At 35.9% G+C, this 26,456-nt stretch overlaps 1 protein-coding gene across 4 annotated transcripts in view; it reads left to right on the top strand.

The window, feature by feature from the left end:
• The window catches only part of TJP1 (tight junction protein 1), a gene marked incomplete at both ends in the record, with an annotated part of 206,526 nt that overhangs the window by 164,596 nt on the left and 15,474 nt on the right, over positions 1–26,456 (top strand). For all 4 annotated transcript variants that reach the window (XM_084254189.1, XM_084254188.1, XM_084254187.1 and 1 more), the window contains 12 exons: positions 7,643–7,782; positions 9,856–9,961; positions 12,867–13,017; positions 15,897–16,005; positions 16,229–16,448; positions 16,720–16,904; positions 17,007–17,102; positions 20,554–20,636; positions 21,261–21,471; positions 21,738–21,838; positions 24,935–25,285; positions 25,611–25,853. In XM_084254189.1, coding sequence (XP_084110315.1) covers positions 7,643–7,782; positions 9,856–9,961; positions 12,867–13,017; positions 15,897–16,005; positions 16,229–16,448; positions 16,720–16,904; positions 17,007–17,102; positions 20,554–20,636; positions 21,261–21,471; positions 21,738–21,838; positions 24,935–25,285; positions 25,611–25,853 — 1,996 coding nt within the window. The remainder of the gene's footprint in view (positions 1–7,642; positions 7,783–9,855; positions 9,962–12,866; positions 13,018–15,896; positions 16,006–16,228; positions 16,449–16,719; positions 16,905–17,006; positions 17,103–20,553; positions 20,637–21,260; positions 21,472–21,737; positions 21,839–24,934; positions 25,286–25,610; positions 25,854–26,456) is intronic.

Raw genomic sequence — 26,456 nt, 5'->3', positions numbered from 1 at the left:
TATTTGTGTCATCAGCTGAGAATTATTCTCTTACACAGACACAACATAAAATATGAGTTACAGACAGACTGTTCTAGCATATGAAAGAAGGAAATGTGTGGAAAATTTAAATAATGTAGTATAATCCTCTATTGCCACTGGGAGAATCTAATAAAAAATTAATAATATAGACAACATTGGTCTCTTACTTCAAAATCAGCCAGACATACCATACAATGAAAGGGCTGTATTACTCTGTCAACATTGATTGACTTACTTGTGAGAGATATATATATGTATGAAGGCTTAATGATGCCATCCTCTAATTGAAAAAAAGGTACTCCTTGGTCTTTTCTCAGTTGTTTCTTGTTAAAAATCATCCCTTTCTACAAAAATTTTATTTTTTAAACAGCAGATTTCTTTCTTTCTAATTCAAATAGACTAAATTAATCATCATAGTAAACAAAAATGTCAGGTGAGAAACTGTGTAGAATAAACTTCATAAAAACATGTTATCTGCATTTATAGCCTGAAAAACACTTATGAAAATAAGAAATGAACTCAGATTTTTTCCCGAAAAGATACACTCACACGCACACACATACAAACATGTTTCTGGAAAATAGATTGCAACATGCAAAGGACGAATTTATACTGTGATAAATTAGCTTGCAAATATGCAAAGTGTAGGTATAGATAATTATTCTTCCTGCCTTCTCAGCACATTTACTGGGCAGCTCTTCTGTACCCAAGTATTAGCCTTGAATCTGCATCTCTCTGCCTTTCTCATTCTTAGAATTCGCTATGTGCCATAGAGAATTAATTTTTGAATTAATTTTAAAAATTGCTGTCAAGGAGCTACTATACATGTATATGAATCACTTATCTGTGAAATTTTAGAGGAGTAACAATGGTTTTGATATTCTGAGTAGTCAGACTTGAGTGTGCCTTCACTTATTTTTTGTTACATATTAGAGCCCTCTTTGCTGAATTCTTCCTGTGTGGTTAAGATAGTTTCTAAGCATACTTTTACTGTTATTGTGTCTGTGATAATACAATAATCTTTAAAGGGATCAGTACCTTTTGTTTTCAATATGAACTATATAGGTACTGCCTACCTTTATGCAGGGAGTTTCTGAAAAGAAAGCGTAAATCAGCTTTTGTAGGATGAGTCAATATGTAACATGGAGTAGGCTATGTAAAAGGTTGTTTTTACTACAGTGAATATTCAGCCTCACTTCCTTTATTAAGATTTTTTTTTTTTAAAACAAGGCACAAACTATTAGAAGGTGTTTGTATGCTCAAAGTATGAAAGAAATCTCCATAATGGGTAACCTGGTGTGTCTTATCAGTCAAGGTACAGTTAGATGGAAAGCACAGTGTCTGTGAACAGAGGAAGTTTTAATGTAAAAAAATAAAATATAATAGGATTGGAGTAACAAAAGATTAGTTAAAAGCAAAGGGTCTTTAAAGAATGTTAAGAATCAGTTGTAAGAATCAGTTACTCCCTCTGGTGCTGAGACGAAGTGCCAAATGAAGAGGCTTCCCTACCCACCCAGGGCTGAGAACCAGCCTTGTTGGAACAGGCACAACTATTACACACTAAATGGCAGATAATTTGCTATGGTGTGTTGTCAGGTGAGCTTACAGGAAATTTGCCCTCTAAGGTGCTTGGGAAAGCTATTGTGCATTTGAAATGTAGCCAGTCCTTATTGAGATATATTATAAGTATGAATTACACGTTGGATTTTTGATGACTGAGTATACTAAAAAAGAATGTGAACTACATCAGTATTTGTTATGTAATAAAATAATACTTGGGCTATCTTGGTTAAATAAATATTAATAGATTAATAGATTTACCTCATTTAATATGGATTTTAGAATGTTTAAAGTGTGACTTGCTTCAACCGTTAACAGCACTGCTCTAGATCTTGAAAAACGCCTCCATCTCTTGGTAGATAATAGAAATACACTAAAAAAAAAGCCATGATTTTCCCAAATATTTATTGTATAAAAAATTTAAAGGAAGACCTACAACTGAATCTATAGGAAGTCTATCTATCTGAAATTTAAAGTCTTAATAGATGTGGTACAAGGAAAAAAGGTAATAGGCAATGGAGCACAAAAATTAGACCTATGAATAAAACTTACAGTGCGAGAGTGTTATTTTACAACAAATGGCAATCTAATGATTACAGCTGGAGAGGACCTTTGATTTAAAATATAATTGATTCTAGGTTACTGAGATGGTGGTTATATCATCATTAATGTGAGTCACATTTTAAATTGAGGAAAAATTTTGTTATAAGAAAGAAGAAAATAAAATGGAAATGTTGACTTTTGTATCTTTTATAAGTAAGTAAAGTCTGGTAGTGGCAGAGCAACTTAAATGTATAGAATACTAAAATTATGTAGTTCTTTATAATCTCAAAGTAGGTTTTTATTATAGTTCTTTTTTAAGATTTATTTATGCATATAAGAGCTGGGGTGCAGAGGGTGTGGGGGGTTCACCAAAGACATAATTCCCATAACTTTTTGTAACTTTACCTAATTTTACTACTCTTATCTTTTGATAAGAGTGGGGAGCAGAACAGACGGAATGACTGAAATACACTGCTGAGAGTTGCAGAGGGCAAGGCAGTACAGGTCTGCTGTGCCTTGTGGGTCACCTCCCTGGCCGGGGATCGAACTTGTGCTGCAGTAGTTGCAGATAGCTTCATAGTGCTGACGCTCAACCCCTTGCACCACCAGGGAGGCCCCTATAATATTTCTTAAAGAATGCAGTGAGAAATTAATTTTGTACTGCTCTACTTACTGGGCACCTAAAGCAATGGAGGAATAAGACTGAATTTATTTATACTTAGACTGTGAGATTTGTATGTTGCTAAAAATTTTGACCTTTTGTGATTTAAAAGTAGTTCATTCTGGCTTGAATATACTTTGGCTTTTTTTCTTTCAAAAAGACATTTTACTTACATGCAGCTTATTTAAGATATATATAATTTAAAACTAGAATACATCCCCACAGGATAGTTAAAATGGATACAAAAATGAAAACTATGAATAGTCCTTATATTTTATTCTTTTAGGGGGATAACAGGGGAAGTAACTTTTTCCTGACAAGCTACTGCTAGTAATACATAATAATTAAACCAATTGTTTTGCTTAAAGTAGACTTAATTTCATTTTAATCTCTGAAGTACTGTTAAGTATTTCAATCTTGATTTTGTAAATTTCTGTCAAAAAATTGAAATAGTAGAGATAAATCTAAGATTTCAGCTATTTTGTCTGCTTCTCCCTCTAATATGAACCATTATTGCCGGTTTTGTTCTGTCCATCTAGGTAGGTCTTTCTGCGTGTAGGCTTGAACGTGTGTGTTTGTGTAGCTATAGCAAGAGAATTTTTTTAAATATCTCAGAAGTGTCACAAAGTATATATTCTGCAGTTTGTGCTTCTTGACACTTTTTTCAATTGTTATTTTATGTCTCTACATTCAACTCTTTTTATGTTCAGTTATGGTAAGCAATGTTTGCATCTTGAGAACAAGTATATTTTTGGTCAAATTTCACAAACTGCCTCAGCCCTATTCCCACATCTCTTGAATCCCAAAAACTAAAGTTTAGGAACTCATCACTGTTAAAACTGGCATTGCCAGAAATGCCTAAGAAATTCCTCTAAATAGAAAAAAAGAGACACTAAATAAAGCAAGAAAACATAGAAAAAGATATGAAAGATATATTCATAGTAAAGGTAGTGGATTTGACTCCTATAAAGCAGAGTGAAGATCAAAAGATAAGAGTAGTAAAATTAGGTAAAGTTACAAAAAGTTATGGGAATTATGTAACATAAGGATGTGTAAAATATAAAATGGGGGGGAACCGAGTGTAGTAAGAAAGTAGCTATCAACTCAGTATATAGACATCAGATATTAATACCTGAGCTGCATAGGGGTCTCCCCAGTGGCGCAGGGGTTGAGTGCTGGGCTGCAAAGCTGCCCGCAGCCTCTGCAGAGCTGTTTCAATCCCTGGCTGCTGGTGAGGGTCCCACATGGCGCTCAGACCTCTCCTGCCGCGCCCACTGCTCCCCGCAGTGTACTTCGCCACTGTGCCTGTTCTGCTCCCCTCTCTGGCTCTGGTGAATTCTCTCACCCTCCTGCGCTTCTGACTGTACCCAGTGCTTATATAAATAAATAAATGAATCTGGGGGAAAAAAAAAAAAAACTGAGCTGCATAGTAACCACAACATAAAAATCTACAGTGAAAACAGGAAGATGAAAGAGGAACCTAGACATTGGCACTGAATAAAAACATCAAACCTCAAGGGAAGATAAACAAAGGAATTACCATCTTGCAACCACCAGATGATAAATAAGGAATTCTGATAAAGTACAGTCTTATACATTATTGTTCTTTAACTTTTGCTTGTCTGGAAAGCTCTTCATCTCTTTCAAATCTAAATGAACAGCCTAGCTGGGTATAGCATTCTCAGTTTAATATTTTTTCCCATTTCAGTACGTTGAATATGTCATGCCACTCTTGTGGCATACAAGGTTTCTGTTGAAAAATTTGCTGATAGCCTTATAGGGCATCCCTTATATATGCTACTATTTTAGTCTTGCTGCTTTTAAAATTCTCTCTTTGATTATTTTCATTTTAACTATGTATCTTAATATGCCTCTCTTTGTTTTCCTGTTATTTGGAACTCTCTGAGATCAGTAAGTCGGCTTCCTTTTCAGGATTAAGGATGTTTTCAGTGATTATTTCCTCAAACATTTTTTCTGGCCCTTTCTCCTGGGATATGTGAAGGTGCAAATATTACTCCTCTTTATGCTGTCACAGAGGTCTCCAGGGTATCTTTTTTTAAATCTTTCTTCTTTTGAATTCCTTGTTCATTTTATCTGCTCTTTGGGTGAGTTCTGTTGCTTTGTCTTCCAGCTTGCTTACTCACTCCTTCTTTCTCCAGTCTGCTGTCAGATCTCTCTGTTGTATTTTTAGTTCTGCTGTTGTATCCCTCAGCTCTCTAACTTCTGTTTTGATCTTTTTTAAATTTCCTAGTTCATTTTTATCCTGAGATAGGTAAACAACTTTATATCCATTAGGTTGAATTCTTCCTAAGGTAGTTTGCTTATCTGTTTCCTTAGGTTCTTTTTCCAGGGTTACTATTTTAAATCACAGTTTTCCTGCCTACCACTGTAGAGTTGAGTCTCTTTTCATGAGATTATTGATCATTGGTTTTCTCCCTCAATAAATTACCAAGATCATTTCTGTTGTTCTTTTGCAACACGATGTTAGATGCTCATCAGTTAGTAGTAGCTCTTTTGGTAACTGTTGCAAATATGTCTTCATAACTAATAACTTTTCTTGTTCTGTTAAGCATTTTTGATCTAGTAAAAATTTTTCATCTTTGTGACTTCTCAGTTTCTATATTACTTAGAGTGATCTCTCCTAATATAAGATTGTTCAGATTTGATTTAGTTTTATAATTTTTTAATACTATTGTTGCTAACATATTTTTTATTTACATCTAATTGTTGAGAATACTGAGAAAATCTGATTTTTTAATGTAATTAAAATTCTTAATACAAATAATTTTTCATTATTATTTTACATTCATTGATTTTTTTCTTCCCCCCAACATTTCAAGACCATTGCTTCATAATTTGCCACCTTCAAATTAGTGATGAATAGCAGTACTGTTGGCAGGTATCGCTGTGCTATTACGGGATTTTAGTGTAAATACATTCATCATTTCACTATTTAATGTGGTCTGTGTGTCAGTTTTAGATAATAATCTCATATATTAATTGGATTGTCTGCATCTGCCCTACTTAGGTTTTAATTATTAGTAACAAGTGTTGGGTTTTTTCACATATCTGTTTAACCAGTTCTAACATTTTTTCTATAATTTTGGGATGTAATAATTATATTGATCGATTTCTAATATTTAACTAGCCTTGCACTTTTGAAATAACCCAGCTTTTGTGACCTTTGTATAATGATCTCTTAACACATTGCAACATTCCTTTAGCCTAGTACTTTATTTAAATGTGTTTCTTTTATTCATAATTCAAAATATCTATTGTTTTCTCTCTTTGTATTGTCATTGGCAAGGTTTGGGTTTTATAGTTCTGTTAGCCTCAGATTGAATTATCAATGAACAGAATTTGAAAAAATTTTAAGAGGCTACATGGGACTTTAATGATACTATTGGTATTACTTATGTTTATTTGGGGTTTCCCCCAATAAAAAGCTTTTTTTTAAATTGCATTAGCTTCTCTATTTTTCTACGGTCTAAGATGATTGAAAATGCAAATTAATTCCTCAGATATTAAATGCTCCACCGTAAAATCTTCTCTATTTGATATTTTTGTAGATAGTAGATCTTAATCATCGTTTTGAGGTAATTTTTGGCCCAATTAAATACATATATATCTTTCACAATTTTAGTTTTCTGGGGAAACTGTCGAAGGACATTTTTAATTGTTGCTATTAGAACTGCTATCAATCTTACCAGTGTCTTCTTGAATACATATGCATTTTTTCTAGAATAAAAGTAGTTTTCATAAGTGATAAGGTTATTTTTAACTCTTCCAATATTTTTCCTAGCTTGTAGTCCAGTTGAATGTGTTTTCACTTTTTTTTTAAAGATTTATTTATTTATGAACACAAGAGCTGGGGCACAGGCCAGAGGTGTGGGGGGGTTGAGAGGATTCACCAGAGGCAGAGCAGGGAACAGAGCAGGCAGATTGACCAAAGTACACTGCTGAGGGGAGCAGCAGGCGAGCCAGGAGATGTCTGCTGCACCATGTGGGTTGTCACCTGGCCGCCTGGGATCAAACTCGTGCTGCAGAGGCTGCGGACAGCTTCATATGTTGTGTCTTAACTTAACCCTTGTGCCACCAGGGAGGCCCTGTGTTTTCATTTTTATTATCTTTTTTTTTTTAATCTTTCTATTTTAGTGAATTAACTATTCCAAGTAATTTTTCTCATGTGTCATCTTTTAAACTGATTTCTAGTTCCTTACACAATCTAAATCAAATTCTCATATGTTGTTATATTAATAGTCTTAATATTGAACTCTTACTATGTTTAAATTCTATGAAATTTCTGATTTTAGCTATTTCAACTAAAAAAGCCCTGTTTAATTTGATTCAACCCAATTCATATATTTTGCCAATTATTTACATGTCTTTTAACTTTTTATGTAGTTATTCTTGTTGATATATTGTGATGTCTCTACAATGAGTATTACTTTAAAAGGTCTTTTCTGTGTTCAGTGATGTAAATTTTTAAAAAATATTTTATATTTAGAACTTTATTACATCTAAAGATCAGTTTATTTTTTATCATTGGTACACATAGAGATTTAATTTTTCTGATTGTGTTCTTTTTCAATAACTTTAGGCTGCCATTTGCACATTAAACTTTGCTACTGGGGGTATATTTCTCTATTTTGTGTTTTATTACATTGATCCATTTGTCAGTTTCTGTGGCAATTAATCACTCTAAATTTTAATTACTAGGTTTTTATAGTATTTTGATAATCTGTTAGAGTAAGTCCTTTGTTGTTTGAAGTTGTCTCAATGATTGCTTGCCTTTCTCTTAAAAATGATTTTCACAATATCTTTTTGTTTATTATTTTAAATTTTACTAATGTATAGTCTCCGGAGCAGAGAGGAAGAGAGAATTTCTAAACCTGGAGCTGTGTCAACCCCTGTAAAGCATACAGATGATCATATACCTAAAACAGTAGAAGAAGTTACAGTTGAAAGAAATGAAAAACAAGCACCCACTCTTCCAGGTAAACTTAGCAAAGTGCTAGGTTCAGAAGATATGTACAATTAGACTAAAGTAATTGTTAGAATTTGCAATTTTTTAAATGTTTTTATTACTTTCTATGTGTGAATTTTTCTGTATTTGACTTCCAGCATTGTTCTTATGGGTAGGTAGAAGGTAGCCTTTTGTGAATTATTTTCTAAATTTTATAGATAGAAATTACTAACACCTATTTGCAATGAGTAAAGTTGTTCTCCAGTACTGCTTATTTGAAGAGACATACCGCATTGGTTTAAGAAAATTTTTTTTTAATTGTTATTTATATGTTGTATTTTTTTTTTTTATAAATTTTATTGTTATATTCCCCATACAATTGCAGCCCCCCCATTCTGACCCCAATCCCTCCCCTCCCTAAAAGTGTCTCTGGTTCATAGTTTTTTGTTGATTTTGATTTTCACTTTCTTATAGTTATTCATTTTCCTGGTCCCTTATTTAAGTTTTCTAGATTCCTGCTATGAGTGAGACCATCCGGTATTTTTCTTTTTCTTTCTGGCTTATTTCGCTGAGCATGATCCCTTCCAGCGCCATCCATGTTGCTGCAAATTGCATGTGTTTATCTTTTTTGAATGCTGAGTAATATTCCATGGTATATATGTACCACATCTTCTTGATCCAGTCATCTATTTTTGGGCATTTGGGTTGTTTCCAAAGCTTAGCTATTGTAAACAGTGCTGCTATAAACATAGGGGTGCAGATGCCCTTTGGAATTAATGTTTCTGTGTCTTTTGGGTAAATACCTAGGAGTGGAATTGCTGTATCATATGGAAGCTCTATGTTTAGTAGGTCCAGAAATCTCCACACAGCTTTCCACAGTGGTTGGACCAGTTTGCACTCCCACCAACAGTGCAGAAGAGTTCCTTTTTCTCCACACCCTCGCCAACATTTGTTGTTGCTAGTTTTTTTAATATGTGCCTTTCTCACTGGTGTAAGATGGTATCTCCTGGTAGTTTTGATTTGCATTTCCCTGATGACAAGTGATGTTGAACATTTTTTCATATGCCTGTTGGCCATTTGCATTTCCTCTTCAGAGAAGTTTCTTTTTAGCTCTTCTGCCCATTTTTTGACTGGATTATTTTCTTTGTTGTTGTTGAGTCTCATCAGCTCTTTGCAGATTTTTGTGATCAGTCCTTTATCATTAGTGTTGGGTGCAAAAATGTTCTCCCAGTTGGTGGGGTTTCTCTTTGTTTTTGTTATTGTCTCTTTTGCTGTGCAGAAGCTCTTTAATTTGATGTAGTCCCAGCTGTTTATCTTTGCCTTCACTATCACTGCTTTGGGTGATGTGTCTGTAAAGATGTCTTTGATGTGCAAATCACGTAGTGATTTGCCTATATTTCCTTCTATATATTTTATGGTTTCAGGTCTTATGTCTAGTTCTTTAATCCATTTTGAGTTGATTTTTGTGTATGGTGTGAGGTAGTGGTCAAGCTTCATTCTTTTGCATGTAGCGACCCAGTTTTCCCAGCACCATTTATTGAACAAACTTTCTTTGCTCCAATGCATATTAAGAAAATTTTTTTAAGTTACTTTGCCTATTGAAAGTATTTTCATATATAAAGAATACCTTATAGAGCTCCATATGAGCTCTGTATGAAACCAGACATAAGAATTTGCAAGATTGTTTGAAAGTGAAGATTTTGTTCTGATGTCTCTCTGTTCTGTATCAAGTCCTCTTTACTCTACTTGTTTAGTGGCAGGAGTGTGGAATTTAAAAAATAATTGTTATCACAGTGCAGAAAAAAAGCCGTTTTGACAGTATTAACCAAGAAATACAGGGATTCTCTCTTCTTATATTCTTGTGTTTTTCTTTCCTAAAAGATAAATTTTTCAAACCTTACCAGCTAAAACTGGAAAATATAGGTGACTCTGTAACAAGAGTATTTATTACAAAGATATCTGAATTTACATTCTTTTGTCATAAATCTTATATAATTATTTTGCAGACTTTTTATTGTTTGGTTATCTCAATGGTTACTTACATTTTTATTCCACTTTTTTTTATAAAGTGATTCCTGCACAATTTAACTTTTATTTGTCTTAGAAGTAAAGCCTCTCTTTGCTCAAGTTGGACAGCCAGACGTGGATTTACCTGTCAGTCCTTCTGATGGTGTCTTACCTAATTCAACTCATGAAGATGGGATTCTTCGGTAATGCAATTTTATTTTATTTTATTTTTAAAGATTTATTTATACATACAAGAACTGGGGTATAGGCCAGAGGTACAGGGGGTGAGAGGATTCACCAGAGACAGGGCAGGGAACAGAACAGGCAGCTCGACTGAAATACACTGCTGAGGGGAGCAGCGGGTGAGACAGGAGAGGTCTGCTGCGCCATGTGGGCAGCTCCCCTGGCCGGAGATCTAACTCATGCTGCAGTGGCTGCGGCGAGCTTCATAGGTTGCATCTTAACCCCTTGCGCCAACAGGGAGGCCCCATATCCTCTTTTTTTTTAAGATCAATTTTTCTCGATATCAGTACTATTGACATTTTTATTATTTGTTTTGGCATGTTTAGCAGTATCCCAGGCTACTGGCTGTTCTCAGCACACTCCCCATCACTCACACCTCCAGTTGTAACAACCGAAAATCCAAATATATCTGCAGAAATGTTTCCTAGGGACATGAACATTTCTGGTTGAGAACCTGTTGTTCTAGATTAGTTAGTGACTTAAAAGTAAGTTTTTGATATGCCATCTCTTTTATTACCTTATATTTTATGCTTGATGGGATTGAGATATAAATTTCATAACCAGATTTTGAGGCATCAGGATCATCAAATCATCAAAGGTTTAAGGCAACTTAAACCTTTCCATGGGAGAGCCATGAAGAAAGTATATCAAAAAGGACTAAGGGTATGGCCAGGATTTGTAGCTGAATCAGGAATGATTTGGTTATTCAGTCAAATGAAGTGAATCAATTTGAAGCAGTAGTAGTCTACTGCCTGCAATTGCAAGTAGTTAATGCAGTACAGATGCAACAAAGTATAAAAACTCATATGACACTTAATGAGATTGGATCTGAAGCTATTCTCAAATTGTGGCTTTAAAAAGACAGCTTTTACCAAAGGATGCAAACTGCAATCAACTATTTTACCTTGTGAGTCACGCTAAATTGCCCAGGGCTATGAGTTCAGAGACCTGGAATCTTGAGGATCTAAAGAAATGTTTGAAAGAGCTCTCTGTACAATTGGTTTGGGGAGGAGTTTATGAGATTTCTCACTCAGCTGGAAAAGTAGGATACCGGGCCTCCCTGCTGGCGCAGGCAGTTGAGCGACGCACTGTGAAGCTGTCCGCAGCCTTCTCAGCGCAGGTTCAATCCCAGCCGGCCAAAGAGAAACCCACATGGTGCAGCAGACCTCTCCTGTCTTGCCTGCTGCTCCCCTCAGCAGTGTATTTCATCCGTCTGCCTGTTCTGTTCCCCACTCAGTCTCTGGTGAATCCTCTCACCCTCCCACACATCTGCAGGGTTCTAGTATAAATAAATATATCTTTCAAAAAGAAAGAAAAGAAAAGTAGGATACCAACACAACCAAAGGACTCATACCCTTTATGATCAATGGTGAAAGGTTTCAGGATGCTACCAACCCAGTGAATGACCTCAGCTAGCCTACAGGCTCTTAGGTTTATGTCAGCCAGTGTGAATTCCAGAAGAGGAAACTGGATCCAATGCAGTAAAAACCTTTTAAGTTTTAAAAGGTAATGCAGTCTTTAGTTGATTTGAAAGTACTAGACATCTCTCTCTCCTCAACTCATTTGTGTTTTTTAGTAAGTTTCATTTAGTTTCTAATTTGTTCATTTTTATTTAGCAAGTTAAGTGGAAAGGGATTTTTTTCTCCTGTACTTCATGTCAGGATAGGTAAAAGAATTGCTCTATCTTCTTGGCTAGGAATGTGGGATGGTTACAAAAGCCTAATAGGGTAATTTATATATGTTACTCGTAATTAATTACCCTAAAGGGTAATTTATAATTAAAATCAGTTTCTGATTAGCTGTTCTTTCAAGTCATCCCTCAGTGTTTTGTTTTAGGAGTGTTATAAGAAGGTTTTGACACTGTGCTGATACCAGAATGGTGTACATGCATTATTTCCTTCTCATTCTCTCTCTAGCAAGAAACAGGCAAAATATGGGTCTGATACAGAAAGACTGAGTGATGATGATTTTTATTTAAAATGCAAAGGGGGGAACTGCAGAAAAGTGATAACTACTGAAAGTGCATCTGCTGCAGACTTCAGTTACAGTCCTTAGAACTTGATTTTTACTACATGGTATTAGGAAAATTTGGCAATTTATACTTTAATTTCTCCCTTTATAAAAGAGTGATTCTCAGGTATTGAATAGAGGCAGTGTAGTATGAATTTGGGGGGAGGGGAATGCAAGATTTTTAGCCATTGGGAATGCACTACATATATAGATACACACATATTATGTAATACTTACATGTATACTATCTATAGCATGTGTATATATAGTATAATGTATACTATATAGTGCATGTATAGTACTATATAGTGCATGTATAGTATGTGTATACAGTGCATATATAGTGTATAGATAATGTATATATAGTACATGTATAATGTATATATAGTATATATACTGTATATACTGTGTATATATACTATATATACTGTGTATAGTATAGTATATATACATTATACATATATAGTATATGTATAGTATACATACTGTTTATATAGTATACATACTATATATAGTATGTGTATATAGTATATAGTATGTGTACTATATATAGTATGCTACATAATATATAGTATACATAGTGTTGCTAAGACAGAGTTAGAAAACTGTTTTTTAATATAATTTTATAAATTAGTATGTAGAGCAGTGTTTGCATATAAAATTTGGATATATCAAAACTTTGTTACTCAGAAATAAAGTGCTGCTAAATCTGATTTGGAGTTCTTGTGCTAAATTTTTTCTTTGAATTAGTGATGGAGAAATTTCAGAGATGATGTTCCTTTATTTCACTGTGAATGTGGTTTTCATTATTACCAGTTTTCTGTAACTTTTCAAATGAAATATTTATTTTAACAGGCCTAGCATGAAATTGGTAAAATTCAAAAAAGGAGACAGTGTTGGTTTGCGGCTTGCTGGTGGAAATGATGTTGGAATATTTGTAGCTGGCGTTCTAGAAGATAGCCCTGCAGCCAAAGAAGGTTTGGAAGAAGGGGATCAAATTCTCAGGGTATGTTAATGTATCAACTTATCCAGGTTTGAAAGTATTAGATCTCTAGAGAAAGGTATCAGGCACAACAAACCCACTTTTAAAATTAGATTATAATCTTTGTCAGTCTCCGTACTCAGTTAAACATTGTGATTAAGACTCCATCATGTCTTAGTTGTGCTGGACTTGTCACTTCCCATTCCTGCATTTGTTCTGGCTTACTGCTATTATGTTTGTTACTGTGGGGTGTAAACCTTTGGTTTTATTTTTAATCACTTGTATTCATAAAATCTACCCAGAAAAATATCTTAGATCTCTGTACTATCCAGAAATCAGCTTGACTGATTTGACTGATGTGACTCTGCCTTGGGCCACAACTTGTCAGCAGACCAACATCAGGTATTCCTTTCCCTGGGAATAGTCTTCACAGCATTCCACATAGCCATTGGGCCCTTTTTCATGAACCCAGGTGATAGGTGACTCAGGCAGTTGTATCATCTGCCCTGGCTCTGAAATTTCATGGCCCACAAGAGACAGAACCAGTTATAAAAGTCAGGAAACCCAGCTTAGATGCAGTTTATTAGTGGGATCTATTTCTCTAGTGATTTGTTGTTGCTGTTGTTTCTTTCTTTTCCGTAAGCAGTATTGCCTAGTAACATAGCATCATCTTTAACTCTTTTTAAAATACCCAATCCTCCCAGCAGATAAACTGTCATTTTAATTAGAAGATCAAATATATCAGATCCAAGTTCCTCAGTTTCCTCTACCTCTCCACTTCAAGTTGTTTCTGCCTCTATTCTGATCTCTTCTGCATTCAGGCTACATCCTGCACATGTCCTGGGTTCCGTCTTCAAATTCGTGCTGTTTCAATTGTGTGTTTCTCTTTCTCTCTCCTCTGGCTCTTCATTTATCTTCTTATTACCCTCCTATTGCTCTTATGTAAGGCCTAGTTGTGTCCCTTCCCTGCTCTTCAGTCATTGCTATTTTAACGCCTTACGGTATGGTGTGGTTTCTTTGACCACCACTGAATCTGAAGTTTTGTATGTCGTCATTGCCCATACGTCATCCTCCGCCCTCATTTTCCTTTATTTCTTAGATGTGTTTTGACGGTCTTCATTGTCCTAGCAGTTCTTGTATGTCTCTAATTTTTAAAATTCTCTCCCAGTTTTCCTTATGACTTTTCTTTTTTTTTCTTTTAATAGAGGCATGTTTTATTTGTTTGTTTGTTTGTTTGTTTATACATGCACTGGGTACAGTCAGAAGCGCGGGAGGGTGAGAGAATTCATCAGAGCCAGTGTGGGGAGCAGAGCAGGCAGAAGGACCGAAGTACACTGCTGAGGGGAGCAGCGGGCGGCAGGAGAGGTCTGCGCGCCATGCGGGACCCTCCTCCGGAGGCCGGGGAGCAGCCGGGGATCAAACTGGTGCCGCAGAGGCTGCGGGCAGCTTCACAACCCGGCGCTCAACCACTGCGCCACTGGGGAGGCCCTCCTTATGACTTTTCAACAAAACTTGGGTGATGTCAGCAGGTCCCTGCTTGTCTCTCACTGCACTCTTCATTTCTAACTCCCTGATTTCCATGTGACATTGCATTGTGATTATATTATATTGTGACTGTATTTACATTATCCTTAAATACATTTTTTTTTGCAATCCAATTAGGTTTTATTTATTTATTTATTTTTAAATAATAAATTTTATTTTTATATTCCCCATACAATTGCAACCCCCCCCCATTTTGACCCCAATCCCTCCCCTTCCGCCCCCCACCCCCCAAAAAGTGTCTCTGGTTCATAGTTTTTTGTTGATTTTGATTTTCACTTTCTTATAGTTACTCATTTTCCTGGTCCCTTATTTAAGTTTTCTAGATTCCTGCTATAAGTGAGACCATCCGGTATTTTTCTTTTTCTTTCTGGCTTATTTCGCTGAGCATGATCCCTTCCAGCGCCATCCATGTTGCTGCAAATTGCATGTGTTTATCTTTTTTGAATGCTGAGTAATATTCCATGGTGTATATGTACCACATCTTCTTGATCCAGTCATCTATTTTTGGGCATTTGGGCTGTTTCCAAAGCTTAGCTATTGTAAACAGTGCTGCTATAAACATAGGGGTGCAGGTGTTCTTTGGAATTGATGTTTCTGTGTCCTTTGGGTAAATACCTAGGAGTGGAATTGCTGGATCATATGGAATAACATCCACTATACTAAGGAAATCAAACAGACCTAGTCTCTTACCACCTCATAGCCTGTTAGAAGTAATCTGAACAGACATCATTTTAAATATATTTCAGTTTATTTTTATTGTGTATCATAAGAGTGGTACATACTGTTTTTTATTAATGTTAAAAAAAATGAAAAGAGAAAAATCTACCTATAATCCTGCAAACAATCACTGATGACATGTTGATAACTTCCATTTTGACCCTTAGGAATTTCTAGTACAAATGAGTATTGACTTGGCAGACATTGAGCCTGTATCTTACAGATGCCATGATGCATGCTATTGTTTTTAATTCTATTTCCTTTTGGTTTCTTTTTTCAGAGACTAGGTAAAATAGGGCTCTATTGTATATTCACAGAATTTATAGTTTTAAAGTCAGAAATGATACAATGAAATTGAAATTAGAAGTTTTTTTTTCCGATCTAAATTTGTTAGAATTTGCAATGATAACCTTTAATGTCAGGTTATATTACTATTCTTTAAATGGATTTGTACCTTACTCATTTTTTTCTGCTGTTTTTAAATATGAGTATATTTCTTCAAGGTAAAGTAAATTTTTCCCTTTTAAAAATGGAATATTTTCCAGTTAGGTGGACTCTGAGAATATTTGTTTCTTCTGTAGACTGTTGTTTTTATAATCTTAAAATATGCCAAGAGTAATTTGTGAAATGTATTTTAACAGGTAAACAATGTAGACTTCACAAATATCATGAGAGAAGAGGCTGTTCTTTTCTTACTTGACCTTCCTAAAGGAGAAGAAGTGACCATCTTGGCTCAAAAGAAAAAGGATGGTGAGATACTGTCTAAATGGAGAAAATATATCGTAAAGGGGATGTATGTGAGACAGAATACTTAAGATGGTACCTGGCATACCATAAGGATTTAGTATCTGTTGGATACTATTGTTTTTGTTATTAATATTTATCAACAGCATCTTAACATAAAATATATTCTTTGCAGGTGAATTTTTTTATCCCAATATCAATAATGTTTTTTTGTCTTGATTCCTTTTAGTTTATCGTCGCATCGTAGAATCAGATGTAGGCGATTCCTTCTATATTAGAACCCATTTTGAATATGAAAAGGAATCTCCCTATGGCCTTAGTTTTAACAAAGGAGAAGTATTCCGTGTTGTGGATACCTTGTACAATGGAAAGCTTGGCTCTTGGCTTGCTATTCGAATTGGCAAAAATCATAAGGAGGTAGAACGAGGTATCATCCCTAATAAGAACAGGTATGACTTTTTGGATACTTCTCATAGAACATATTAGTAAATGATGATAGAAGATTTCAATCCCACCAGGAAATTTTGGTAATTTTTAAGGAATTAGTTTTCATTGTGTCGACTATATCTGTAACCGGTTTAGTGGTACAAACTTCTTTATTTTAGCTTAAACATTAATGCTTAAACTGCATCTAAAGTTCTAGCCAGTGTTTTCACATTTCATTTTACTGTGGGTCTTTTTACCATTTTGTGTTAATACCTTTATTTTTATCTTGTCCAGAGCTGAACAGTTAGCCAGTGTACAGTACACACTTCCAAAAACAGCAGGAGGAGACCGTGCTGACTTCTGGAGATTCCGTGGTCTTCGCAGTTCCAAGAGAAACCTTCGAAAGAGCAGAGAGGATTTGTCAGCTCAGCCAGTTCAAACAAAGTTTCCAGCGTATGAAAGAGTTGTTCTTCGAGAAGGTAGTTTATTTCATAGACTTACCTTCAATACCCTTTAATACGAACATACTTAAGACAGAAAATGTATAAACTTTGGTACTTTTCATTTGCATTTCTCCCTAGCTGGATTTCTGAGGCCTGTAACCATCTTTGGACCAATAGCAGATGTTGCCAGAGAAAAACTGGCAAGAGAAGAACCAGATATTTATCAAATTGCAAGTAAGTAGCCTTGATACTGGTTTGTAAGATGAAAATGAGGGTGTTTCTTACTGCTTACTCCTCTAAAAGAGGGGTGTGATTCACTCATGTAATAGAAATAATACTTGATGTACATGAAAACTTGCACTTTGCTCCATTTATTTAACTTGGAGGGAAAAGAGATTATGTCCTTGTAAACGCCATTTCCCTTTAATAGCAAGAGAAATTGCCATTTATGAACTCTGAACTCTATATGAACCTGCTTAGCCCATTATCTTGTTTAATTCCGAACCGTCGCCGTGAGGTAAGTATTAGAATATCCATGTTACTGTCGAGAAAGCTGAGCTCAGAATGGTTATCACTGGGATTATCCCCAATCCCTTCAGTCCCAGCTTCCCTGGCTTTCCTGATGACACCAAGGCTTCAAACCCAACCCTTTCTGGCTCCAATCCAGTGCTTTAAGTCATAAAGCACACAAATACTCAAGTATGTTAAAAGGGTAGTAAAAGTATGATTCAGTTATCAGCTGTCATTTATTATTGCAGGCATTTAGTTAATAATAAATATGAACAACTGAGGATGCTGTACTTTAAATGCTTAAGAGATTTTGCCTGCAAATTCTTTCATTGGTTTAGGTAGTTTGAATATACAGATTTAGCTGTGACCGCTTTGGCTTAAGTTATACGTAAAAACTTAAATTCTTTTTTCTTACGTACAAAAACATTCTCTATGTGGAAAAGTTATAAAATTTTGATATATATCATTGCCACCCTAAATTTTACCCTTTAGTATTTTTCTTCCACTGTCTCACCCTTTGTTAATCATACTTCTGCAAAGTTTGTTTGTACTGTTTGGAAAAGTTTATACCCCATTTTCCTTCTTATTTAGATAGTTTTCATTTTGTTTCCTATTCTGCAGTTTTTGGTTTGATAAGCCTTGTATTATTTGAAATGTGTTTCAAATGTGTCTTCACCTTTAGAAAGGATGCAGAAATCTATCCTGTTTCATTTGTTTGTTTATGCTCTGCCTTGCTTCCCCAAGGATTTAAAATTCTCTGGAATATAATGTTTTCTGTATTTATGATGATTTCCTTATATAAAGATTCCACAGCTAAGAAGAAATGAACTGTAGGACATGAACATTTTCTGATTGTTACTACGTGTAATTATTACTTTCTGGAGAGTCGTGCCTTTGTTGTTCTCACAGGCTCTATATGAGACCCTTATTTAATACATTTTTTAACTACACAAGTGCAAAATTTGAAGAATCAGAACATTGCCTTATTATTGTATTACTTTTCATTTGCTTTCTGGTGAAGCTGAAAGAGGATACTTATTTCTGACTCAAAACATTTGCAGACAAATAAAATTAACTGTAAAATTCATTTTACAGTTTAAGCAAATTAGGAAATGTTTATTTCTGTTTCCCCACTCGGTTTGTTGTTTTTTTTCAGAAATAGGCTTTTTTTGGTCTTTGTTGATAGCATTTTGTCTGAAGAAATTGGTGGTGACCCAACTCCTAACCAAACTGATGGTTTTTTTTAAAATTATGAATAGCAGTTTACTGATTTAGTTGGTTGGGTTTTTTCTGCAGCCAGACTCTTAGGGATTCAGATAGCTTAGTTTTTGTACCCCTTTTGACTCTAATGAGTCTTTTGAGTTAAGGAATTGGTATTATTTTCTCCAACCAAAACTCCCAGTTGATCCCCTTAATTCTCTGTTCATTCTGCTCGCCTTGCTTATGGAGCTTTGTCTCATGATAGCCTTATTTTCTCAAATCGTTTACGCTGTCCCTCAGCGCTGCTTCTGTCTTTCCAAATCTCTGCCTTTGTCTGATTTGAAACACCAGAGCTTCTGTCTTTCCTTTGAGGCTTCCCTTGTGGCAATAGTCAGAAATACTGTCATGCTTTTTTAGTGAACAACTTCATATAAATTGGACCTCTGAGATTCTTAAGAAATTGGCCCAAGCTGCAGTTGGCACATTTATACTGGCAGGGAGGGACAGGTTGCCAGTACGAAAGCACAGCTTGTCTTACATTACAAATGAGTGGCATTCTCTATTCCTTGGTTTCCCTTCTACTTATGTTTTTGTCTCTGACACACAACACCTCATAGAGTCTGCCATAGTATTACTGCTGGTGGGTTATGGACCTTCAGGGTATTGACCCCAGTAGCCTTTAGTGACTGGCTGGGTAGGGCTTAGTGCAGGAGAGGCCTCCTCGGCTTATCTCAGTGTGCCATACAAATAATACCATTTTCCCTAGCTGTCACAACATGAAAAAGGTTTGGAGATAGAGCCATGTCAAACTTTATTGGAGCCTTGGACAAAGAAAAAACATGCATCCCTTTATACATTTTTTTTTAATGGCTAGTTTTGTTGCAGATCATTGTGGTAGTTGGAAAATTTTTGGAAAATACGCATATTAAAACACAGTATTTTGAATTTAAACATTTTGTTCATATCAAATACGAACTTAAAATTTTACTTTCTGGGCTTTAATGGAAGCAAGCTCATAATATTATTTTTTTTAATTATTTTTTTTTTTTGCTGGGAGCCTCGCTGGTGGCTGGGGATCGAACTGGCGCTGCAGCCTCGCAACCCAGCACTCAATTGCTGCGCCACCAGGGGAGGCCCTTTTTTTAAAATCTTTTTCTTATCTCATTTTCAATTGAGAGCATTGCCATACTTGAAAATGTCTCTTGACTAAATAAAAATTTACTTAAGTTCCATTTACTGATTCTATTTAAAAATCGGTATGTTTATTGTTGCTTTTTAATTTTGAATTTTTGAACATACTGCATCAAAATGTTACTTGATTATTTACTAAGGGCTTCTTTTTTCTTTTTCTTTTTTCTTTTTTGAAGTCTTTTTTTTTTTTTTTAAAGATTTATTTATTTATCTATACAAGCACTGGGTACAGGCAGAAGTGTGGGAGGGTGAGAGAATTCACCAGAGCCAGAGCGGGGAGCAGAACAGGCAGAGTGATGAGATACACTGCTGAGGGGAGCAGCGGGCGGCAGGAGTGGTCTGCGCGCCATGTGCGACCCTCCTCCGGTGGCTGGGGAGCAGCCGGGAATCGAACCGGCGCTGCAGAGGCTGCGGGCAGCTTCGCAACCCAGCGCTCAACCACTGTGCCACTGGGGAGGCCCTTAAGGGCTTCTTTTTTCACCTGAGGTAAATGCCTTCCTTGCCTTCTCCTAATCCTGGCATTGTTGGGGGCAGCATTGATCTAACACAGTGGTTCTTAGCCATTTTGGTTTGTCCCAACAAAGGCAAGAGGGCATGGGGAGTCATTGTTACTACCACCTAATGAGTGGATGTTAGAAGTGCAACGAAAACAATAGTGCACAGGACAGCCCCCACAGCTAGGTGCTGTGGAGCCCAATATGTCAGTAGTTCCCTGATCGTGAGAAACACTCTAAACTAACTAACAAAATTTGGTGTTTTGTTTTTGTTCTGATTTCATGAATAGAAAGTGAACCACGAGATGCTGGAACAGATCAACGTAGCTCTGGCATTATTCGCCTTCATACAATAAAGCAAATAATAGATCAAGTAAGTTATTAAAAATTGGCCCTTTTTGTTATAAACTATGAATGTCGTGTTTTTGAGTGGGACAGAGTCAGGCTAATTTGAAAGTGGAAGGTAGTTTTTCTAAAATTGCTGCTATATACAATAAGAAAATTAAACCTTTACTGAAAAGCATGATCACTTCCAGGAAAAAAGAAGTACATGCATCAAAAGATGATCAATCATTCATTATCACAAAAAAAGCATACAGTGTTCAGATATATTAATGGAGTATTGCGTCAGGATAATTCAAGTTGTACTTTCATATTTATATATAGAGAGAATGTGTTTTTACTCTGTAAGTCATGTCAGAAATGTTAAATTGTTACATCCATTTTCATTGTAATAACACACTTAATATTGTCAGCTTGCATACATCCGGGCAGTCTTAAAGTGAACTGATTTAAGAGGATTTTTTTTAAGTAGTCTAGAAATTATGTTGAATAACTTCTGATTACAAATTTTTCTGATGTGCTCCTGAGAAATTTTGGAGCATAATTAAAAGTCTGTTACCAATGGAGTGTAGTCTAGGCTGTGACATTTTTCTGAAGGTGTATTTCTTAATTAACTGTATCTGTATCCTTGTTTATTTTGTGTGTCTCTCTCCAGGACAAGCATGCTTTATTAGATGTAACACCGAATGCGGTTGATCGTCTGAATTATGCCCAGTGGTATCCAATTGTGGTATTCCTTAACCCTGATTCTAAGCAGGGTGTGAAGACAATGAGAATGAGGTTATGTCCAGAATCGCGGAAAAGTGCCAGGAAATTATATGAGCGGTCTCATAAACTTCGAAAAAATAATCATCATCTTTTTACAAGTGAGTATAATAAAGGCCTTTTTTCAGCTTGAATGCCTCAGTTACAGTATGTAGGCAAAAATGTTGTGTTCAATTGCTAAAACTTACAGAAGCTTTATCCAGAAAGCTTTCTTTGTTTGATTGAAAGAAAATACACAGTTCCAAAATATATTTTAAAGATCTGTGTCCTCAAACATCATGACCATTGAGCGCAAAACAGGGTTCAGTGGATTCTGACTTTCGGTAGCTATTCTAATCATAAAGCAATATTGTTAATTTATTTTCAGCTACAATTAACTTAAATTCGATGAATGATGGTTGGTATGGTGCATTGAAAGAAGCAATTCAGCAACAACAAAACCAGTTGGTATGGGTTTCTGAGGGAAAGGTAAGAAATTTCTTATTATTAATAAATTATACTAAGCAGAGGTATCGTTGAGTTACTGTTTCCTAATTGAATCAGCATGTTAATTTTGGGAAAGCTTACTTATTAGGTTTTTGTAATTTGTATGTCAATATTTTGAAAAGTTTTTAGTAGTAAGATTCTGAAATTTCCTCACCTGTTGAATGACCATTTTAGTGATGATTCTCAGAGGATTCTCAGATTATGATTAAAAGGGCAGGGTTCTGACTGCTTCTGACTAAGGAAATGACTCTGAACCTGGCTCTGGTTTCCTTTTCTGAAAATGAGGGGTGGTATGTGGGCTAGATGAGTATTTTCCAAAGTGCTGTTCTCAGCTCATGAGATTTAGGACTTGCTCTGAGGAAAAAGGCAATCTGGGGGCCTGGGAAATACACCACAGGCCCCCTGAGGAGCAGCAGGGTATCTGCCCACATATGAAAGGCTCCCAGGAGCCCTAAAGTAAGAACTTACTTTACTCCTTTGTTTAAGCATTTCCCCAGATTCTTTTTTTTTTTTTACTCAGCACCTGTTAATATACCGGGAAATGTTGGACAAAGCAATACATCCTTTTTGGCTTTGAATTTTGATTTTAAAATACATGTAAGTGGGAGAGTTTAAGATAACTACATTTTGTTGTCATCTTTTCAGTTTCACAGTTATCTTTGATGAGAAAGACTTGTTCGTTTTGTTGGGCTACTTAATTTTTTCAAAGTTTTACAGCTGAAAAAAATTGCTGTTTATGTCATTCATCTTCAGATCAGTACATTGTGATTGTTAGGGAAGATTGAGAGTATCTGTTTTTTAATTTTGTTTTTTACATTTCCTTGTTGGCTTGGCTTTCTGTTGTGTTTTGCCCCTGCATGGCCCCTACTTTCCTCTGCCTGGCTATGGCTACGGACACTGGCAGTGCATGCTGCATGCATAGGACCAGCTTGCCCCTTACCCAGCAGACACACAGCCTCTACAAGAAGAGATGTTAAAAAGCTTACATTCAGTGGAGTGTCTGCTATTCCCACCTACAATATTGCATCAGAACCATGGTTTTTTCAAGTACCATTTTGGGTGATGAACTATGCATACGAGATCATTAGACCACTTTGAATAACTGACATATCAGCTGGGACACTTGGTAGACAAATCAAGGTGGAAAACCCCACTACACCACTTTACAGTAATACACTATTACTGATTTTTACTCTTGCGGCTTCTGATAAAAGGATTGCAGTTCTCTCCACACTAATCTTTTGTTCAACATTATTCTGTTAGCAACCTCTGTCAGGTAGAAAGTTAAGAGCTTGCAGTTGTCATTCTTGAAATGGAATTAGTTTATAAATGCACAAAGTATACATACCTACCTATTCAAGAGAATTTTTTTGATGCACAAATCTTAATTTTTATAATTTCTCTTCATGATATTACTGTGTGCTTCCTTTCTTTGCTTGGATTTTAAAATAAAGATCTAATACCCCATTAAAGCACCATTTTATGTGAGGAAAAATAGGTCATTTATTAGGATAGATTGGTGCATTTTGTAAACGAGAAAAGGTTGTTGTGATTTAAATCAAGCTTGCTGTATCGCTCTTTCCATCAAGTGTTATTTTGTCAAAATAGTCTCTTAAACTAAAGCCACTTCATTTCACATTGACTTTCCTGGGTTAACTACTTTGATCTAATTGCTGGGAAGACTTTCCAAGATCTCACACAGTCTTGTATGTTCCCTACAAATCCAAGAAAAGACATCCTAAGACTTTCTTAACATGTAGACAAGTTCATTTCCTGGTTCAGAGCAACCAATGGCTCTTGCTCACTTCTGCATTCATACCATGTCAAAACTAGGTGGACTGGTGAATTCAGGTTAATCTTCCCCATGGTCTTAAATATTTTCCTAGCCTGACTGCTGGGTTATAGTCTCCTAGAACCCTGACAAGTTAAAGATAGTAATAGGTAGCAAGACAACTTTTCTTCTGTAGCAGCCATTAGAGTTTAGAAACTATCGAAATTCCCGTGGGAGAGACTCTGTTGTAATGGATAAGAGTCCTGGGATTCTCACTTTTCCTCACCCATGTGCTCTTGGGAAGGCAGTGCTCAGGGTCAGGCTCTTTACAGAGCTAGGGATCAGACTGTGTGGAAGCTCCATTCAGGCAACTTGAGCCTCATGTTTATCCTTGAGTCGATGCTGAAATGGAAGGACTGTCTGAATTCTGGAGTCCAGATCCTTCAGCTTGCATGCCTAACTGGTCACCATGTCCTAGCAAGATGTTCAAGAACTATTATGTTCTGTTGAACCCAGGTACTAGTTTCAAATTAGTATCCAATCAGTTGCTTGATTGGATTCAGTGTGGGTCCCGTTCCCTCAAATACTTCTCATTTTCTTTCTGGTCTACTGAGCATATAATCACTGTAGACTATTAAAAACCAGCTAAGTTCTTAATTACTTGCAAGAGAGAAACATACTGCATTTCTCCCTCTCCATCCATTGGATGATACATCTGTGAAAAGTAATTTTTAAAAAGTCTTAATAAAGCAACCAGCACTTAGGTGATGGTTTTCCATTGTATTTTATAAAAACTTTAGGGTGAGATACCAACTTTTTTTAAAAGCCGTTTTCTTAATATATATGTAAATATTAACTTCTAGTCAACTGGAATTGTGGCATTTATTTTCATAGTTACTCTGACGTGCGCTGTTCTGTCAGTGTGTCCTTGTTTCTGTAAGCGTGGTCTGGTAGCATTCTCTCTCTTCACCCTGCTTTGGACTGACAAGCTAGTGTCTGACTAGGTGTCATGATCTGAGACGTCTCAGGGTTCCTTCATTGTCTTCTGAGGCTGAGCCTCGGAGTCCCCCTTTGCCCTGACTGGCCAACCAACGTTTCATTCATCCAAGCCCTTCAGATCTCAAAGGATGCTCTGTGTGTCTGCATGTGTGCTTGTACAATCTTCTTGACCTTTCCTCACCAGAAGTTTCGAGAAAAAGATGTGATCTCTCAAAGAAAAATATCCTTTTCAATCTCCCTTGTAAAATAAAGGCCATCTCTTAAAGAACTACTGAATAAAATTTTTAATTTACTTTTATTTGACCCAGGCGGATGGTGCTACAAGTGATGACCTTGATTTGCATGATGATCGTCTGTCCTACCTGTCAGCCCCAGGTAGTGAATACTCAATGTATAGCACGGACAGTAGACACACTTCTGACTATGAAGACACAGATACAGAAGGCGGGGCCTACACTGATCAAGAACTAGATGAAACTCTTAATGATGAGGTTGGGACTCCACCGGAGTCTGCCATTACACGGTCCTCTGAGCCTGTAAGAGAGGACTCCTCTGGAATGCATCATGAAAACCAAACATATCCTCCTTACTCACCACAAGCGCAGCCACAACCAATTCATAGAATAGACTCCCCTGGATTTAAAACAACCTCTCAACAGGTAAGCAGCAAGCATTCAACGTTTAGTGGTTAGAGGTGGATTATTAAAATTTAGAATGTGGTGTTTGAGTTAAAGAATATATTTTTCTCCAGATTAAGAACTGATCTTTAATTTTGATTTGAGAATACCAAGGACTTAATTCTAAACTCTGTGTGTTCATCTTACACAGCAATATACTGATTTTTTTTTTTAAATTTAGAACATGAGGTCATAGTTTTGTTATTCAGCACACTTAAAATGTATGTCTACCAACCACTGTAAATGGAAGTGGGACGTTAGCAGTATTCAGAAACACTATATTTAAAATATTTTAAACACTTCACAGAAAGCAGAAGCCTCATCTCCAGTCCCTTACCTTTCGCCTGAAACAAACTCAGCATCATCAACCTCTGCTGTTAATCATAATGTAAATTTCACTAATGTCAGACTGGAGGAACCCACCCCACCTCCTTCCACCACTTATTCACCACAAGCTGATTCTTTACGAACACCAAGTACTGAGGCAGCTCACATAATGCTAAGAGATCAAGAACCACCATCATTATCGTCGCATGTAGATCCAACAAAGGTACCTGTGCTGCAGTGTTGCACTAATTTGTTGCTCTCCATCAATCTAGCACATGATCATTTTTGCTTTGCCCTTTAAATGTTCCTTTTTGCTTTTTTACTGTGGGCTTCTACAATGTAGTGCTTTCAGATCAGTACAAATCATTTCAGTTTTGTAGTTTGCATGGCTTCCGGTGATATACTGATGATTTGAAAAATAGGCCTTTAAATTGGGATTTGTGCTTAACATTTTTGTTATTTTTACTTTTTGGTTTCAGTATCATCCAGAATTCCTTAATATATAATTATGAGACACCCACCATAAACATTTTTGTTTTCCCAATTTTGATACCCATAAACTTTATGATTTTCATTTTCAGTGTCCAAATCAGGTGGAATCAATAATTCAGTGCAATAATTTTTTTAATCTAATAATTATCTCCAGTTCACTGTCATTTGTACATGCTGAAATATAAAAACCCCTTACCTGCAATTGTAAATTTTGAGCCTTCACTTAAACTAGCTTTCTTCACTGATCTCTTCCTGTCCTGGTAGAACATACCATTTTCACATATTAAATCTCATTTTTGTCTATTAAAATAGACTAGAATTAAAGGCAAGCCTA

This window comes from Talpa europaea (genome assembly GCF_964194135.1).
Source record: "Talpa europaea genome assembly, chromosome: 14".
Taxonomy (NCBI): domain Eukaryota; kingdom Metazoa; phylum Chordata; class Mammalia; order Eulipotyphla; family Talpidae; genus Talpa; species Talpa europaea.
Note: the sequence above shows the minus strand (reverse complement) of the source record. Positions and strands in the feature narration are given on the sequence as shown.